The sequence below is a fragment of the Zalophus californianus genome, chromosome 8 (genome assembly GCF_009762305.2).
Source record: "Zalophus californianus isolate mZalCal1 chromosome 8, mZalCal1.pri.v2, whole genome shotgun sequence".
Classification (NCBI taxonomy): Eukaryota; Metazoa; Chordata; class Mammalia; order Carnivora; family Otariidae; genus Zalophus; species Zalophus californianus.
The window spans coordinates 30659810-30679201 of NC_045602.1; the positions used below are offsets into that span (position 1 = coordinate 30659810).

Consider the following 19392-nt stretch of genomic DNA (forward strand, 5'->3'; position numbering starts at 1 on the left):
ATAACCATAAAAAATGTCTTGTCTATATCAAGGAAAATGCCATTTGGGTAGTTCTATTCCCTGAAAAAGTAGACAAAGACGCTTAACAATCTAAATCTTTCAAGTGACTTGCCTATAACAAATAACTTATTTAGATAGATTTCATATACCTTCAAATATCTGTTATAGTCTACATCAGGGATTGGCAAATGATACCTGTTGCTTGTTTTGGCATCAATGCTGTAGCCATGACTGTTCCTAAGAGTTTAGACACTGCCACTCGAACCCCATAATTTGAGTTTTCCAAAGCCTTAAAGCAGTGAGTGGCAATATTTTCCAACTCAGCAGTCCACATGAACACAGCTTCATTCTGTAGTTCTAGTAAACACTGGAATTAAAAAAAAAAAAAGTAAATTACATCCTAGAACTTCCACTTCCAGAGATATAGTAAAAAGATTCAGATTTACTCTCTCTCCTGAAATAACCAAAAAATTAAAACATACGAAATAAGAGTTTACAAGACACTGGATATTAGGCAGTGAAGGAGAGCAATGCTTAAGAGATGGAAAACAAACTTAACCCTGTAATTGTCCCAGCTTACTGCCTCGAGAGAGTTTTCACTACTTGGGAGAAGACATTTAACACTAAACTCCTATATTAGAAAGAAGAAAGGTCTCAAATCAATAACCTCAGCTTCAACCTTAAGAAACTCATGATGTAGAACGAATTTAGCACAAAGTAAGCAGGGGAGAAAAGAGAATAATAAAGATAACAGAACTGAAATAGAAAACTGAAAAAGAATACAAATAAAACCCAAAGCTGCTTCTTTGAGATGACCAATAAATTTGGGATAAATCTCTAGCCAGACAGATAAAGGAAAGAGAAATGACACCAATTACCAAAATTAGGAATGAGAGTGGTCACATCACTACAGATTGACTATATATTAAAAGAACAAAGAAACTATCGTAAACGTCATGCCAATAAATTTGACAACTTAAATGAAAGAGACAACTCACTAAAGAAGAAACAGATAACCTAAATAGCCCAGTATTGATTTTTAAAATTGAATTTGTAGGAGCACCTGGGTGGCTCAGTCGGTTAAGCCTCTGACTCTTGGTTTCGCCTCAGGTTGTGATCCTGGGGAAGGGAGGCGTTGTGGGATGAAATCCTATGACCAGTTACTCGCTCGGCAGGGAGTCTACCTGAGATTCTCTCCCTCTGCCCCTCCTCCATGTACTCGCTCACACACACACACACACACACACACACACACACACACACACACACACACGCTCTCTCTCAAATAAATAAATAAATCTAGGGCGCCTGGGTGGCTCAGTTGGTTAAGCGACTGCCTTCGGCTCAGGTCATGATCCTGGAGTCCCGGGATCGAGTCCCGCATCGGGAATCCCTGCTCAGCAGGGAGTCTGCTTCTCCCTCTGACCCTCTTCCCTCTTGTGCTCTCTCTCATTCTCTCTCTCTCAAATAAATAAATAAAATCTTTAAAAAAATCAAATAAATAAATCTTAAAACTAAATTTGTGGGAATTCAGCTGGATAGGGATCAAACCAATCTGAACACCTACAAACTCAACAGGAGATCGAAGAAAAGAATAGCAACAACTCAGCAAAAAAGCGACCACTTTCTGGAAGGTAGGACGTGGGGAGAAGTGAATCAGAGGAGGATAGACAGCAGGGGAGGGGGCCTCCGGCGGCCGCTTCTGGCAAGTGATAGAACAGTGGAGCACAAAATCGGAACTTTCAGCAGCCGGCTCTGCTGAGGGACGTCACTCCAGTGGCTAAGCGGGGGGTGGAACCCTCGTGGGACAGTGTGGTCTCAGAATCCTTGGGGTCACAGAAACACCAGGGGTGCTTGAGTGCAGCAGAGCTCCCGGCTATCAGAGCAGGGAAGCCAGCTACAGAGACGGAGCCAAGGCGCAAGTTGTCAGCTCGGGGTTGCCATAAACTGTGATCTGCGACACAGTTGGGCCACTGCTCCTCCAGCAGGGACCCAACAAGCGGCAGATCCGGGGAGACTCCCCTTCCTCCCCTGGGAGGAGTGGCTGTAGGAGCCCACTGCAGGAATCTGCTGGGTTTGGAGACTCCACACGGGGTTGGGTGCCAGAGATTGACTTGACTCCGCCCGGAGTGCGGCCGGAGACTGGAGAGACGGGAGTGATTGACTGCTTCTCTCTGGGGGTGCACTGAGGAGTGGGGCCCCGAGTTCTCGGCTCCTCCAGGGCGGAGATTGGGAGGCCGCCATTTTCACTCTCGTCCCCCAAAGCTGCACCGAAAGCTTGCAGGGAACAAAAGCTCCCCAGAGCAAACCCGAGCAGATTACTTAGCCCGACCAACAAGGGCGGGGCAATTCCGCCTCCGGCAAACACATTTGGGAACCGTGGCAACAGGCCCCCTCCCCCAAAAGATCAGCAAGAACAGCCAGCCAAGACCAAGTTTACCAATCAATGAGAAGGGCAGAACTCCAGCGCTAGGGGAATACTGCACATAGAATTCATGGCTTTTTTACCATGATTCTTTAGTCTTTCAAAGTTAATTTTTTTTAAACTTTTTTTTTTTTAATTTTTCTTTTTCCCTTTTTCAACCAACATCTTATAATCCCTTTTTTAAAAAAAACATTTTTGGGGCACCCAGGTGGCTCAGTGGTTAAGCGTCTGCCTTCGGCTCAGGCTGTGATCCTAGGGTCCTGGGATCGAGCCCCATGTCGGGCTCCCTGCTCCGTGGGAAGCCTGCTTCTCCCTCTCCTGCTCCCCCTGCTTGTGTTTCCTCTCTCGCTGTGTCTCTGTCAAATAAATAAATAAAATCTTAAAAAACAAAACAAAACAAAACACATTTTTAGTTTTCATTTTTGGAGTCATACTCTATCCCTTCATAGTAGTTACCCTTATTTTTGGCATATATATACACACACACACACACACATATATATATAACTTGTTCTTTCTTTAAAATTTTGAGATATAGTTTCTTCTAACAGATAAAATATACCCTAAATCTCTAGTGTATGGCTTTGTTCTAGTCTCCTGCCTGATCACATTCTCTTCCCCCCGTTTTTTAAATCCTCTTCTTTCTTTTTTCAAACAACTTATCAATTCCTTTTATAAAATTTTTTAAATTTTCATCTTTACAGTCATATTCCATTCCTTCATCGTATCAACCCTTATTTTGTACATATATAAGTCTTTCTTTCTTTAAAATTCTGGGAGGCACTTTCCTCTAACAGACCAAAATACACAAAAAAATCTAGTGTGTGGCACTGATCTATGCACCAGCCTGATCATAATTGATCATATTCTGTTTTTTTTGTTTTTTTCTGTTTTTGTTTTTAATCTTTTTCTTTTTTTCTCTTTTTTCTTTCTTTCCCTTTCTTTTCCCCTGGTTTCAGGTCTTTTCTGATTTGTATGGAGTATATTTTCTGGGGACATTGTTACCCTGTTAACATTTTGTTCTCTCATTCATCTATTCTCCTCTGGACAAAATGACAAGACGGAAAAAATCACCTCAACAAAAAGAACAAGAGGTAGTACCGTCTGCCAGGGACGTACTCAATACGGACATTAGTACGATGTCAGACCTAGAGTTCAGAATCATGACTTTAAAGATACTAGCTGGGCTTGAAAAAAGCATGGAAGTTATTAGAGAAACCATTTCTGGAGAAATAAAAGAACTAAAATCTAACCAAGTCAAAATCAAAAAGGCTATTCATGAGGGGCAATCAAAAATGGGGGCACTAACTGCTAGGATAAATGAGGCAGAAGAGAGAATCAGTGATATAGAAGACCAAATGATGGAAAATAAAGAGGCTGAGAAAAAGAGAAACAACTACAGGATCACGAGGGCAGAATTCGAGAGATAAGCGATACCATAAGACGAAACAACATTAGAATAATTGGGATCCCAGAAGAAGAAGAAAGAGAGAGAGGGGCAGAAGGTATATTGGAGCAAATTATACAAGAGAACTTCCCTAGTGTGGGGAAGGAAACAGGCATCAAAATCCAGGAGGCACAGAGAACCCCTCTCAAAATCAATAAAAATAGGTCAACACCCCGACATCTAATAGTAAAACTTATGAGTCTCAGAGACAAAGAGAAAATCCTGAAAGCAGCTCGGGAGAAGAGACATGTAACCTATAATGGTAGAAACGTTAGACTGGCAACAGACCTAGCCACAGATACCTGGCAGGCCAGAAAGGACTGGCATGATATATTCAGAGCACTAAACGAGAAAAATATGCAGCCAAGAATACTATATCCAGCTAGGCTGTCATTGAAAATAGGAGAGATACAAAGCTTCCAGGACAAAAACTAAAGGAATTTGCAAACATGAAACCAGCCGTAAAAGAAATATTGAAAGGGGTCCTCTAAGCAAAGAGAGAGCCTAAAAGCAGCATAGATCAGAAAGGAACACAGACAATATACAGTAACAGTCACCTCACAGGCAATACAACGGCACTAAATTCATATCTTTTGATAGTTACCCTGAATGTAAATGGACTAAATGCTCCAATCAAAAGACACAGGCTATCAGATTGGATTAAAAAACAAGATCCATCAATATGCTGTCTGCAAGAGACTCATTTTAGACCCAAAGACACCCCCACATTGAAAGTGAGGGGGTGGAAAACGGTTTACCATGCTAATGGACACCAACAGAAAGCTGGGGTGTCAATCCTTATAACAGACAAATAAGATTTTAAACCAAAGACTGTAATAAGAGATGAGGAAGGACACTATATCTTACTTAAAGGGTCTATCCAACAAGAAGATCTAACAATTATAAATATCTATGCCCCTAACATGGGAGCAGCCAATTATATAAGCCAATTAATAAGAAAAGCAAAGAAACACATTGACAACAATACAATGATAGTGGGGGACTTTAACAACACCTCACTGAAATCAACAGATCATCTAAGCAAAAGATCAACAAGGAAATAAAGACTTCAAATGACACACTGGACCAAATGGACTTCACAGACATATTCAGAACATTCCATCCCAAAGCAACAGAATACACATTCTTCTCTAGTGCCCATGGAACATTCTCCAGAATTGATCACATCCTAGGTCACAAATCCAGTCTCAACCGCTACCAAAAGATTGGGATTATTCCCTGCATATTTTCAGACCACAATGCTTTGAAACTAGAACTCAATCACAAGACGAAAGTCAGAAAGAACTCAAATACATGGAGGCTAAAGAGCATCCTACTAAAGAATGAATGGGTCAACCAGGAAATTAAAGAAGAATTAAAAAAATTCATGGAAACCAATGAAAATGAAAACACAACTGTTCAAAATCTTTGGGATGCAGCAAAGGCAGTCCTAAGAGGAAAGTATATAGCAATCCAAGCCTTTCTCAAGAAACAAGAAAGGTCTCAAATACACAACCTAACCCTACACCTAAAGGAGCTAGAGAAAAAACAGCAAATAAAGCCTAAACCCAGCAGGAGAAGAGAAATAATAAAGATCAGAGCAGAAATCAATGAAATAGAAACCAAAAGAACAGTAGAACAGATCAACAAAACTAGGAGCTGGTTCTTTGAAAGAATTAACAAGATTGATAAACCCCTGGTCAGACTTATTAAAAAGAAAAGAGAAATGACCCAAATCAACAAAATCATGAATGAAAGAGGAGAGATCACAACCAACACCAAAGAAATACAAACAATTATAAGAACATATTAGGAGCAACTCTATGCCAGCAAATTAGATAACCTGGAAGAAATGGATGCATTCCTAGAGATGTATCAACTACCAAAATTGAACCAAGAAGAAATAGAAAACCTGAACAGACCTATAACCACTAAGGAAATTGAAGCAGTCATCAAAAATCTCCCAACAAACAAAAGCCCAGGGCCAGACGGCTTCCCAGGAGAATTCTACCAAACATTTAAAGAAGAATTAATACCTATTCTCCTGAAACTGTTCCAAAAAATAGAAATGGAAGGAAAACTTCCAAACTCATTTTATGAGGTCACCATTACCTTGATCCCCAAACCAAAGACCCCATCAAAAAGGAGAATTACAGACCAATATCCTTGATGAACATGGATGCCATAATTCTCACCAAAATACTAGCCAATAGGATCCAACAGTACATTAAAAGGATTATTCACCATGACCAAGTGGGATTTATCCCTGGGCTGCAAGGTTGGTTCAACATCTGCAAATCAACCAACGTGATACAATACATTAACAAAAGAAAGAACAAGAATCATATGATCCCCTCAATAGATGCAGAAAAAGCATTTGACAAAGTACAGCATCGTTTCTTGATCAAAACTCCTCAGAGTATAGGGATAGAGGGGACATACCTCAATATCATAAAAGCCATCTATGAAAAACTCACAGTGAATATCATTCTCAATGGGGAAAAACTGAGAGCTTTTCCCCTAAGGTCAGGAATGCGGCAGGGATGTCCACTTTCACCACTGCTATTCAACATAGTATTAGAAGTCCTAGCCACAGCAATCAGACAACAAAAAGAAATCAAAGGCATCCAAATCAGCAAAGAGGAAGTCAAACTCTCACTGTTTGCAGATGATATGATACTTTATGTGGAAAACCCAAAAGACTCCACCCCAAAACTGCTAGAACTCATACAGGAATTCAGTAAAGTGGCAGGATATCAAATCAACGCACAGAAATCAGTGGCATTCCTATACATCAACAACAAGACAGAAGAGAGAGAAATTAAGGAGTCGATCCCATTTCCAATTGCACCCAAAACCATAAGATACCTAGGAATAAATCTAACCAAAGAGGCAAAGGATCTGTACTCAGAAAACTATAAAATACTCATGAAAGAAATTGAGGAAGACACAAAAAAATGGAAAAACGTTCCATGCTCATGGATTGGAAGAACAAATATTGTGAAGATGTCAATGCTACCTAGAGCAATCTACACATTCAGTGCAAGCCCCATCAAAATACCATCCACTTTTTTCAAAGAAATGGAACAAATAATCCTAAAATTTGTATGGAACCAGAAAAGACCCCAAATAGCCAGAGGAATGTTGAAGAAGAAAAGCAAAGCTGGCGGCATCACAATTCCAGACTTCCAGCTCTATTACAAAGCTGTCATCATCAAGACAGTATGATACTGGCACAAAAACAGACACACAGATCAATGGAACAGAATCGAGAGCCCAGAAATGGACCCTCAAGTCTATGGTCAACTCATCTTTGACAAAGCAGGAAAGAATGTCCAATGGAAAAAAGACAGTCTCTTCAACAAATGGTGTTGCGAAAATTGGACAGCCACATGCAGAATGAAACTGGACCATTTCCTTACACCACACACAAAAATAGACTCACAATGTTTTAAAGACCTAAATGTGAAAGAGGAGTCCATCAAAATCCTAAAGGAGAACACAGGCAGCAACCACTTCGAACTAGCCGCAGCAAGTTCTTCCTAGAAACATCGCCAAAGGCAAGGGAAGTAAGGGCAAAAATGAACTGTTGGGATTTCATCAAGATAAAAAGCTTTTGCACAGCAAAAGAAACAGTCCACAAAACCAAAAGACAACCGACAGAATGGGAGAAGATATTTGCAAATGACATATCAGGTAAAGGGCTAGTATCCAAAATCTATAAAGAACTTATCAAACTCAACACCCAAAGAACAAATAATCCAATCAAGAAATGGGCAGAAGACATGAACCGACATTTTTCCAAAGACATCCAAATGGCCAACAAACACATGAAGAAGTGCTCCACATCGCTCAGCATCAGGGAAATCCAAATCAAAACTTCAATGAGATACTACCTCACACCAGTCAGAATGGCTAAAATTAACAAGTCAGGAAACGACAGATGTTGGCAGGGATGTGGAGAAAGGGGAACCCTCCTACACTGTTGGTGGGAATGCAAGCTGGTGCAACCACTCTGGAAAACAGTATGGAGGTTCCTCAAAAAGTTAAAAATAGAGCTACCATGCGATCCAGCAATTGCACTACTGGGTATTTACTCCAAAGATACAAACGTAGGGATCCGAAGGGGTACGTGCACCCCGATGTTTATAGCAGCAATGTCCAGAATAGCCAAACTGTGGAAAGAGCCAAGATGTCCATCGACAGATGAATGGATAAAGAAGAAGTGGTATATATATACAATGGAATATTATGCAGCCATCAAAAGGAATGAGATCTTGCCATTTGCAACGACATGGATGGAACTGGAGGGAGTTATGCTGAGTGAAATAAGCCAATCAGAGAAAGACATGTATCATATGACCCTACTGATATGAGGAATTCTTAATCTCAGGAAACAAACTGAGGGTTGCTGGAGTGGGGGTGGGGTGGGAGGGATGGGGTGGCTGGGTGATAGACATCGGGGAGGGTATGTGCTATGGTGAGCGCTGTGAATTGTGCAAGAATGTTGAATCACAGATCTGTACCTCTGAAACAAATAATGCAATATATGTTAAGAAAAAAAAAAAGAAGATAGCAGGAGGGGAAGAATGAAGGGGGGTGAATCGAAGGGGGAGACGAACCATGAGAGATGATGGACTCTGAAAAACAAACTGAGGGTTCTAGAGAGGAGGGGGGTGGGGGGATGGGTTAGCCTGGTGATGGGTATTAAAGAAGGCACGTTCTGCGTGGAGCCTTGGGTGTTATGCACAAACAATGAATCATGGAATACTACATCACAAACTAATGATGTAATGTATGGTGATTAACATAACAATAAAAAAATAAAAAAACTGAATGTGTGTACAAGTAAAACTGGGGAAAACTAAACAAGATCAATGAACTATGTCAATGTCAACACTATTATACTAGTTGTAATATTGTATTATACTTTTTCAAGATCTTACCATTGGGAGGAACAGGGTGACAAAGACATCTCTATATTATTTCTTATAATTGCATGTAAATTTACCATTAAATTAAAATAAGTTTACCTAGAAAACAGCAACAACAAAAACAACACAAGAAATCAAATATAAAACAAAAGGCACTTGACAAAATCCAACATCCATTCCTGATAAAACCTCTTAGCAAGCTACGAATATAAGGGCGCTTCCTCAACTTGATAAAAGTCATCAAGAAAAACCAACACTAAATGGCAAAAAACTGAATATTTTCTCCATAAGGATCTGTAGTAAGACAAGGATGTTTGCTCTCATGTTTTTTTTTTAAGATTTTTTATTTATTTGAGAAAGAGTGAGAGAGCACGCGCACACACATGCAAGCATGAGAGGGGGGAGGGGCAGAGGGAGCGGGAGAAGCAGACTTCCTGTTGAGCAAGGAGCCCAACACTGGACCTGATCCCAGGACTCCGGGATCATGACCTGAGCCAAAGGCAGACACTTAACCGACTGAGCCACCCAGGTGCCCCTGCTCTCATGTTTTTAATTCAACACTGTATTGAAGGATTTCTCCAGAACAAAAGGTATCCTTATTAGAAAAGAAGTAAAACTGTCTTTATTCTTAGACAACATGATTGTCTATGTAGAATAGCTGACAGAATCTATTAAAAGAGATGATAGAACTTTTAAGTCATTTAGCAACTTTTGCAGATACAAGAATATACAAAAATCAATTGTATTTCTGTGTTATCAATGAACAATTAGAAATTAAAATTTTAAAAATCAGTACCATTAAAAATAGCACTGAAAATATGAAATACTTAGGGATAAATCTGACAAAAGATGTCCAAGACCTATAACTGGAAAGTACAAAATGTTGCTAAGAGAAAACAAAGAAGACCTAAATAAGTTAGAAGATTTAATATTGTTAAGATGTCAACTGTTCCCAAATTGATCCATAGAGTCATTGTAAAATACCAGCATGAATCAGAATCCCAGAATGGTACTTTTCCAGAAATTGGTAAGTTAATTCTAAAATTCGTATGGGAATGCAAAGAGCCTAGAATACTATTTTGAAAAAGAACAAAGTTAGAAAGTTAACCCTACCTGGTTTCAAGACTTATTATGAAGGTACAGTAATTAGGACAGTGTTATGGACATCAAGATAGATCAGTGGAACATTAAATAGAGTCCAAAATAGACCCATACACATGAGGACAACCAACTTTCAACAAAGGTGCAAAGGCAATTTAAGTGAAGAAAAGATAGTGTTTTCAACGTGGTACTGGAACAAGTGAATATACATGTGCAAAAAAAAAAAAAAAGAACTTTGATTCATACTTTGTACCATATTTAAAAATTAACTCAAAATGGATCATATATCTCAGTATAAAACTATGAAACTTCTAGAAGGAAACATAAGAAAACGTTCAGTCAGGAAAAGTTTTCTTAGATACAATACGAGCAGCACAGATATAAAAATTGGTAAATTGAAAAAAAAACTGGTAAATTGGACTTTGACAAAATTCAAAACTTCCCTTCTTTCCCTTAGAAAGGCACTATTTAGAGAATGAAAAGACAGGCCACAGTTGAGAAAAAGTATTTGCAAATTGTCTGATAAAGAAATATATAAAAACTCTATATAGTACTATCAAAACTCAATAATAAGAAAACTACTCAATAAAACAACAGGAAAAAGACTTGAATAGATTCTTCATCAAAGAAGATATGGATGGCAATAAAAGCACGTGAAAATATGCTCATCTTTAGTCCTCAGGGAAATATAAACTAAAGCCACAATGAGATATGGGCACATATCTATTAGAATAGCCAAAATGAGTAAGACTGACAATACCAAATGAGGATGTGGAGGAATTAGAAATCTCATACATTGCTGGTGGAAATGTAAAATGGTACGAGTACTTTGGAAAATAGTTTGGCAATTTTTTAAAAAACATAAATCTATCATACAATCCAGTTATTCCACTCCTAGGTACTTATCCAGGTAGAACAATGCATATGTCCACACAAAACTGGTACAGAGATGTTTATAGCTTTTTTCCTAATAGCCTAAACTGGAAGCAATTCAAATGTCCTTAACAGGTGAAGGAATAAACTAATTGTGGTACATCCACCCAATGACATACTACTCAGCAATGAAAAGAAGTGAACTAGTGACACATGTAACAATACAGATGAATCTCAAGGTAATTATGCTGAGTAAAAGAAGCCAGACCAAAGAAAGAGAGTATATACCCCATGATTCCATTTGTATATAATTCTACAAATTGAAACTAATCTATGGGAACAAAAAGTATGCTATCACATTTTAAAACTTTAAAAGAAAAAGTCACTGTTTAAGAGGAAGCAGCGAAAGGGATAGCATTATAAATCAGCAAGTACTAACCTTGGCAACTGCACATCGAACAGCCATCGACCTGTCAGTCAAGAGGGACCTGGCATTCTTGTAAATATCACGATGAGAGGAAGCCGCTGCACCTCCCAGTCCATTCAGAACTTTCTGTAGGCTCATTAAGATTTCACTTCGCCCTTGAGACTAGATGGGAACATAAATCAAAACTAAAAACTATGTTGTAAAACAAGTTCCATTTTTAAACAAGAACATAACAAAACACAAAAGTTTTCTGGGCTTCATGGCCTCATAGTCTTACCTTCACACAATAAACAGTAAGTAATGAAAAATAAAATAAAATTAAGTATCCTAGACAGTACCTGAAAGGTAAGAATAAGTATTAACTTCAATTAAATAATATCTTGCTGAGAAATCAGGTTACCACAAGAAAACATATTCTAATGTTTCCACAACATGAAGTTCAAGTTAATGAGAACATGAAAATAAAAATAGTTCCCAGAAGAGGAAATCTTCAGCCTTCTGAGACGAAGGAATTAGACTGTGAGAGTCCAGGGCTTGGTCTAGTTTTAGTGAACACCAAGTTGATAAGGAACTTTCAGAAGTAACACCAAATTGACATGACAAAATAGAATTATTTTTACTCTCAAGTCTTAAGGCCCATTACCTGTGAACATGACTTTATTTGGAAATAAGAAATTAAAGAAAGACAGGGTCGTACTCAATTCAGGTGGGCCCTAATCCAGTCACTGCTATCCTTATAAGATGAGAAGAATTTGGATGCAGAACACAGATGCACAGGAATAATACCGTGTAACAACAGAGGCAGAAATTAGAAGTGCATCTACAAATCAAGGAACACAAAGGAACGCCAAGGATTGCTAGCAACTACTAGAAGGGAAGAAAGCAGGGAAGGATTCTTCCCAAGGGTCTTCAGAAGCATGGCCCTGCCAACACCCTGATTTTGGATTTTTTGCTTCCAGAATTGTGAGACAACAAATTTCTGTTGTTTTAAGTCACTGTGGTCATTTGTTACCTAAGGCAACCCTAGGAGACTAATACATTTGCTATGGCACAAAAATAAAATGGCAGGGCAAAAATATCCATAGGGCTAAATAAAAAATAATAGGTAAACCTATTTTTTGCCAAGGAAAAGCATTCTTTCCCTTCCCACTGAAACATAAGGTAATAACATTAAAGAAGGGACAAGAGTATTTTTTTGCAAGTAATAATCTTACATTACCTTCTTGCTAAGTAGTATGAGTACCACAGTGACAGATAAAAGGCAAACATATATTTTTACTGACATCTAGCTCCTGCCATAAGCAAAACATTTAAATATTTGTTGTAAAACTTACCTCTGCACTTTTCAGAGATTTCAAAAGATTATTCACTGTCTCTGGAAATGCACTTCCTAACATTCTCCCCATTTTTTCATAAAATGCTCCAACACAAGCCACTGCAGCCCTATAAGAAGTGATGTTTTCACTGGTCATTGTTCAGGTTAATAATACAATTTCATGATACCTTTTTCATTTTCAGAAATCAATTTGTATTTGTGTAGGACACTTCTGGCTACAAATCCTTAATTCTCAACTTTCAAAAACACCTTGTTTATTCTTTATAATCGCAACAAATACTATGGTTGATCAAATTGTATTCTTGTTAGGAATATAGGAGAATAAATATATATTCACATAATAAATCATACCCCTCCTTTGGAAAGAAACCCAAGTTTTCCATTTATGAAGACTTCCCAAATTATGGCAATCTACAATGATTCCTTCTCTTCTCTCATTATATATAACATTTAATGTTAACCACTCATTTTGATAAAAATTATGTTATTTATTGTGTCTGACTTGACCATTTAAATGTGTATATCCTGGGGGGCCTGGCTGGCTCAGTTAGTAGAGCATGTGACTCTTATCTCCTCAGGGTCGTGAGTTCAAGCCCCACGTTGGGCATAGAGCCTACTTTAAAAATAAATATAAATAAATATAAATAAATGTGTATATCTTATCCTGCCAATGGAAATGTAAAATCCGGAAACAGGGAATCTATCTTACACATTTTTTTATTGCTCACAGTTCCTGTCTTTTCATATACAAATAATAGTAAACAATTACTTGTAAAATTTAATCTAAATGGCTTTCATGGAAATTTGGCTACACAGAAGAAACGTAACAAAAGCCCATCTCTTCAGGACAGAGGAAACCACTCTATCATCAGTTGTATGAATAGTAAATAAGTGAGTAGCTGTGAATTTAGTTTAGAGGCAGGAGTACAGAATAGGAGTGAAGAGTATTGAAGTCTGGCAGATCTGTGACTAAATCCTAGAATCTGCCACCTAATAATAGCTATGTATCCTGAGCAAGTTACTCTGAGGCAGAGACATTAAATACACTCGTGTCACTATCACATATGTATTAAATAGTAGAATCAGGGAATCAGCCTTCACCTGGTTGACTCTAAATCCTATGCTTTTCTCAGTACTCTCTAGGCTGATAACAAAACTAAAAAGGACTGAGGTCACATGCCAGAATATTTAGGGAATTCCTAAACAAAACCCATGAATCCACTGGAAATACATATGAATAATAAGGAATATATGATAAATTCTACTTAAGCAGAACTAGAAAGTGATGTGTGGATTTGCTAAGTGGTGGAGAGCTAAACCATCAAAGTATTAACACAGCTTCAAATTCCAAAATAAACTGGAAAGCACTAGCACTCTCTAATCTCTTCTAAAACTTTTGAGATCTATACTTATCTTAAACAACACAAAATCTAATCACAACTTACCTATGCAGTTGAAAACAGACCTAAAACTCAGTGTCCGGGTTCAGAATAATCTCCCCGTTTCCTCTGTAAGCTATTACACTGGCCCAGGCCCCTTGCATGGTGTTCTAGAGACGTATCCTTGGCCATCCTCTGTTCCCAAACAGAACTCTTCCTAGGTAACTTTAACTATGCCAAAGGGTTCCTAATCTCCACTCTACTTGCCAAAACTACAATCTCAACTCAGAGCTCTGAAATTAGGACCACGACTTCAAACTACCTACTACACACTGTCCCTTGGATGTTCCCTCCTGTACTGCAAATCAGTGCACCCAGAATTGAACTTCTCGTCTTCCCCCTCAGGACTTGTTCCCTCCTCTATTTTGCATCTTTCTGAAAAGCACTGTAAATAAAGTATAAAGAACCTACTTTTGTTTCCAATGAGAAGTTTCCTTTGCCTAGAAAACAGGTTGGCAAACTACAGCCTGCAAGTCGAATCTGGCCCATCATCCAGCCTACCACCTGTTTTTATAAATAAAATTTCATTGGAACACAGCTATTTTATTTACATACAGTCTGTGGCAGAGGTGAGTAGTCGTGACAGAGATGGATAGTCCACAAAGCCAAAAAGAGTTACTCCCTGGCTCTTTTTCATAAAGTTTGCCAATCCCTGGCCTATCACATCCATCTTCGCATCTTAACCACTTATTTGACTAACCTCCATGTGTCCTTCCCTGTTGTTGATCCTTGCCTGATCCTTCCTTGAGAAGCCTTCCTTGACACTGCTCTCCCCTTATGCCACAGGTGAGTAATTTCCCCCTTGACAACACTCTTCACTGTACTAGAACTGTTGGTTTTCTTATTTGACCCTTTCATAGGATGCACCCCATAGCCATTAGCCTTAACACTTGCTCTGAAAATGTCTGTCCTTGACCCAAACCAAAGGTCAGTAAACTTGCAGGCAAAATGGTCTCTGTCTCAGCTACTCAGTTCTGCCACTATAGCATGATAGCAGCTACTACCTAAATGAATGGGCATGTCTGTATTCCAATTAAACTTTACAAAATAGGCAGCAGGCTGGATTTGGCCTATGGGCTAGTTTGCCCAGTCCTGCCTCAATCCCATCACCTAGACATTCTTTACCTTTCTCTATCCCAGCCAAGAATATTCTCTCCATCCAAATTTACCAAAAGACCTCTGTGCAAATTGCTGACACCATACCAATTCTCTGTCGTTTGCTTTTTCATCCCAGTGGCGATGAAACACAGACTGAAAAAGAACCCCTTCCCCAGACCTACTTAGAGCTTTCATTGTCAAGCGGTATGTTGCAGGTTCCAATGACCTAGGGGTCTTTATGATCAGTAGTCCCTTATTAAGATAAGTTACTCTAAAAAAAACAAAATGTCAAAGTAAGTACTTACAGTTTTGTTGGTAAGTAGGCTGCAGTGTCATCTTTATTTCTGATAATGTCATTACATTTATCAAGTGTTTGAAAAACCGTAAAAGTATCCCCAATGCTATAAAGAGCTGCAAGATTTTTAGCTAACAGTTTTCGTGTAGGTGGTCCAGGTGAACTACTTATTAATCCAGTTAATTGTTCAACAAGTTTTTTCTGTTTTTCCTTTACATCAGTCTGTTATTAAAAAAAAAGAACATTATCAGTTTTTTCTTATATGTAACTTTGTTACCTTTTAATCAAAATAAAAAATACTCAACAATTAAAATCTAGATTATATTAGGCATAAAACCATAAATGAAAATTTTCAAGATAAGGAAAAGTTCAGTAAGAAATGAACCATTCTTTCCTAGATTAAATATTATCCTTCATTCCCCTCCAATGCCAAAAAGTTAGCTACCAATAAAAGTGACTACTCTAGATCCAAAAAGTTCCCACACTAACTTGCTAAGAAACCAACAGTCAAAGGATATAAAATATTGGGCATAGGGACAACTTATGTCTTAGAACCTAGCAAGGCTGCCCTATAAAAGCGAAGTCAGTAGTTCATCAGTTATAGGTCACTGAAGGAAACTGAAAGAAACTTTAAGATCTGTAGACAGCATAAAAAGAAAAATTCCGATATACTCATAATCAATACCAAGAGTTCATTCATTCTTTCAAGAAATGCTGACTGTGCACTTATTATATGCCATGCACTATTCTAGACACTAGGATGAAACAGTGAACACAACAGACAAAGTCTCTGCCCTTATGAGTTTATATTCCAGTGGGGAAAGACAGAGTTCACCAAATAAACAAATGAATAGTGTGAGCTCTTACTGTTTTGTACAGATTAGTAAGAAAAGGCCTCTCTGAAAAGAAGTGAAGGTGTGAGCTACGCAGACATCTGAGAGAAAAACATTCTAAGCAAAGGGAACAAGGGCAAAGGCCTTGAAGTGGAAGTTTGCTCAGTTGAAGACAGCAAGACGGCGAGTTTGGCTGGAGCAGAGTCAAAGAGAGGAAGTAGTGTAAGATGAAGTCAGAAGGGTAGAAGGAACCAGATTGTATAGCGCCTACACACCACTCTAAGAATTTTCTGTCATTCTGAGCAGGAATTTGAAGCACAAAAGGAATGCAATCAGAACATTTTAAAGGGCACATTCTGAATACTGAGCAAAGAATACAAGGTACACGTTTGGAAGCATGGTGAGCACTAAGGAAATTATTGTAATAATCCAGATGAGAGATGAGGGTGGAAACAATGGCAATGATGACAAAAAATTGAATTCTGGACATATCTGGTGGATAGAACCAATAGGACTTGCTCATGAATATGATGTGAAGTTTGAGAAAGAAAGAAGTCAAGAATGACTCTAAGGTTTATGACCTGAGCAACCAGAAGGAAGAAATGGTCATTTCCTGAGAAGATGAGCACTAGGGAAAGGACAGGTTTGGGATGGGTAAATCAAGAATGTGGCTTTGAATATGTTAATTTTGAGATGCTGTTTAAGAGAGAAAGAGGTAGTTGGGTATCTGGAAGTCATTATTGTAAAAATCATGAGATTATGATATCATTGAAGGAATAAATACTTGTATATAGTCTTGTATTTTTCAATTTCACAACAAAATAAAAAATATAGTTAAGTGTTTAAAAGGTAGAGGATCAATTATATCAAAAGCTGCTGATGGCCAACTAAGACAGAATACTGACCACTGGTTGGAAGAATCTGCGATCACTGATGACTAGACAAGAGCCGTTTCAGTGGAATAGAGACAAAAAATACTCACTTAGAAGGTGTTTAAGAGAAAATAGAAACTTTGAGCTAAGGACTGTAAATGAATCCATTCATTAACTTTGTCTCTCCAAAATTACTACTAAAACTATACTAAAGGGCAACCAAAAAAACCCCACAAAAAACAAAAAACACAAATCTACAAGAGCAAAGAAAACAGAAAAACAATCAACAGAAAATATAGAAGCCAGGTATCCCCAATAGGGAAAACTAAGAAGAGACTCAAATTACAACACAGAACCCTGTAAAGCTCATGTTTGTTATGTTGTTGTTGTTTGAAGCTCTAGGTGCTTTTGGAGGAAGGAGTGAAGCTGTGCCTAGAGCTAGAGGAAATGGTTGAGAGTCTAGAAGCTGTAAGATTTTCATACCTTTCTCCTCCATTCTGGACTCAGGGAACTCAAGAACAGCTGTGGGCTGGGAAAACTGCACTGAAGACAGGGGGTTTAAATGAAAGTTTACATACTGGATGTTGAAGTCCCTAGCCTTCTCCCCCAGTTCCTAGAATCTAGGCAGCTGGTGATACACCCTAGGACACTAGAGTAGAAATGTCTCTTCCAGGGAATGAGTAGCTAAAAGAAAACCCTGTTATAACTCCTCAGGGAGATAAGTAAAGATATTGGGATTGCTAGACAACACCGAGGGACCACTTGAAGTTGGAGATAAATGAATTTAAAATGTTGGCAGTCATATAATCATATTTTTCCCCAGGCACATTCAACTGTTCATACAGAGACATGACGTAGGCAAAGAACTAGGTTCAAAGGCGATTCAGGTTCTGCGACAAAACAGAAAAAGAACAGACAAAAATTCCTATTCCAGTGTAACATTCTCAATTCCATAAGTGACCCACAACCTTTCCAAAACATAATGCTTGTTTTTTCACAAATCATGAGCATATAGTACTCTTCATTAGGTAAACCCAGCTGGAAAAAAAAAATACCATACCTTGTTGGCAGCAACCAAGACTTTATCAAGAAATCTCAACCATTCAAAGATAAAAACTGGTCTCTTTGCTTCAGTGATCTGAGCCAAAGCTTCTTCATTTAGCAATAAACTGTGGGCTAGCTCCATTACTGAAGTTTAAAAGTCACGCCTTAACAAATTAAAAAATACCTGTAAGGATTTTTTTTAATGTTAAAAGTCAAGCTTAATGAATGCAACCACCAAGAAGTTTAAAGTATGGCTTTACTTCTCATTTCATTTGGGGGAAATTTACGCAATTTCTTTGAGGTAAAACCCAAGAACCTAATTCTAAAGGACCAGCGTAAAACAAAAATGAACATAAATGAAAGTCATGCTTGGTGAGGAAGAATGAAAAAAGGGGTAAAAGAAACATTAAAATAAATTTTGCAAATAGCGGGGCACCTGGCTGGCTCAGTCAGTAGAACCTGCGATTCTTGAACTTGGAGTCGTGGGTTCAAGGCCTTCATTGGGTCTAAAGATTACTTAAAATATATACGTAGCAAATAAGGCATTATTCCAAGAAAAATGCGTAGCAAAACACATGTCATTAACTCATTCCATAAATGCTAAAACTTAAGCACCCAGATCAAACACGGGCTGGGCCTGACAATCCATCCTCCTTTCTCGCCCACTGCTCGGTGCACAGCACCCTTACCCTCCCCTGGCCCAGGAGGACGTCAAAACTCCCAGCATAAAGATGTCACACTGGAAGTCTCCAAAAGCCTTCCTAGGGGGATGGGGTGAGGGAGCCACATCCTTGTGGCATAAGCTTCAGTGGCAACCCCGGGCGCTGGGGGAAATGCAGCCCACAGATGCTGAGAGCGCTGCAGGTCTGGGTTAACCCGGCTACTCGGAGGACCACGGTAGCTCAGTGCCAGGCCTAGGGGATGTGTAAGAGGCCGCCGCAGGCCTTGCCAGGGCCACTCGGGCTGTCAACGACAGGTGACGGTGGCCCGGAACCGAGCCCGGAGACTGAGAAAAGAAAACGTTCATTACAAACTCGATTTTCCTCTCCAGCCCTCTGAAAACGTACGGGGGGACAGGGGTGTGTGTGCGTGTCACCGTGCATGCTCTGGCGGCAGACGGGGATGGCCTCACCTCCTAGTCTGGCAGGGGCCGCACAGCTGAGTTCCGGGGCCAGAAGCATCTGCCAAAGACCCGGATGCCCCGCCTCCCGCACTCCTGCCAGCAGGAAACGAAAGGAGAGCGCATGCGCAGAAGGCTGGTTTTTGCG

The 19392-nt window shown here is 39.0% G+C and overlaps 1 protein-coding gene across 4 annotated transcripts in view; it reads right to left on the reverse strand.

Annotated features, from left to right (window-relative positions):
- Window positions 1-19332, reverse strand: part of HEATR5B (HEAT repeat containing 5B) — a 113068-nt gene extending 93736 nt beyond the window's left edge. The window contains exons 1-6 of one of the 4 annotated variants that reach the window (XM_027622576.1): window positions 19257-19332; window positions 18141-18288; window positions 15386-15597; window positions 12542-12650; window positions 11220-11369; window positions 196-367 (exon numbers count right to left, since the gene is read on the reverse strand). In XM_027622576.1, the coding sequence (XP_027478377.1) occupies window positions 196-367; window positions 11220-11369; window positions 12542-12650; window positions 15386-15597; window positions 18141-18266 (769 nt within the window). In that variant the 5' untranslated portion in view covers window positions 18267-18288; window positions 19257-19332. Of the gene's footprint in view, window positions 1-195; window positions 368-11219; window positions 11370-12541; window positions 12651-15385; window positions 15598-18140; window positions 18309-18560; window positions 18576-19256 lie in introns of those variants that run through there. The other 3 variants (XM_027622577.1, XM_027622578.1, XM_027622579.1) reach the window with 3 other exon arrangements.
- Window positions 19333-19392: the final 60 nt, after the last annotated feature.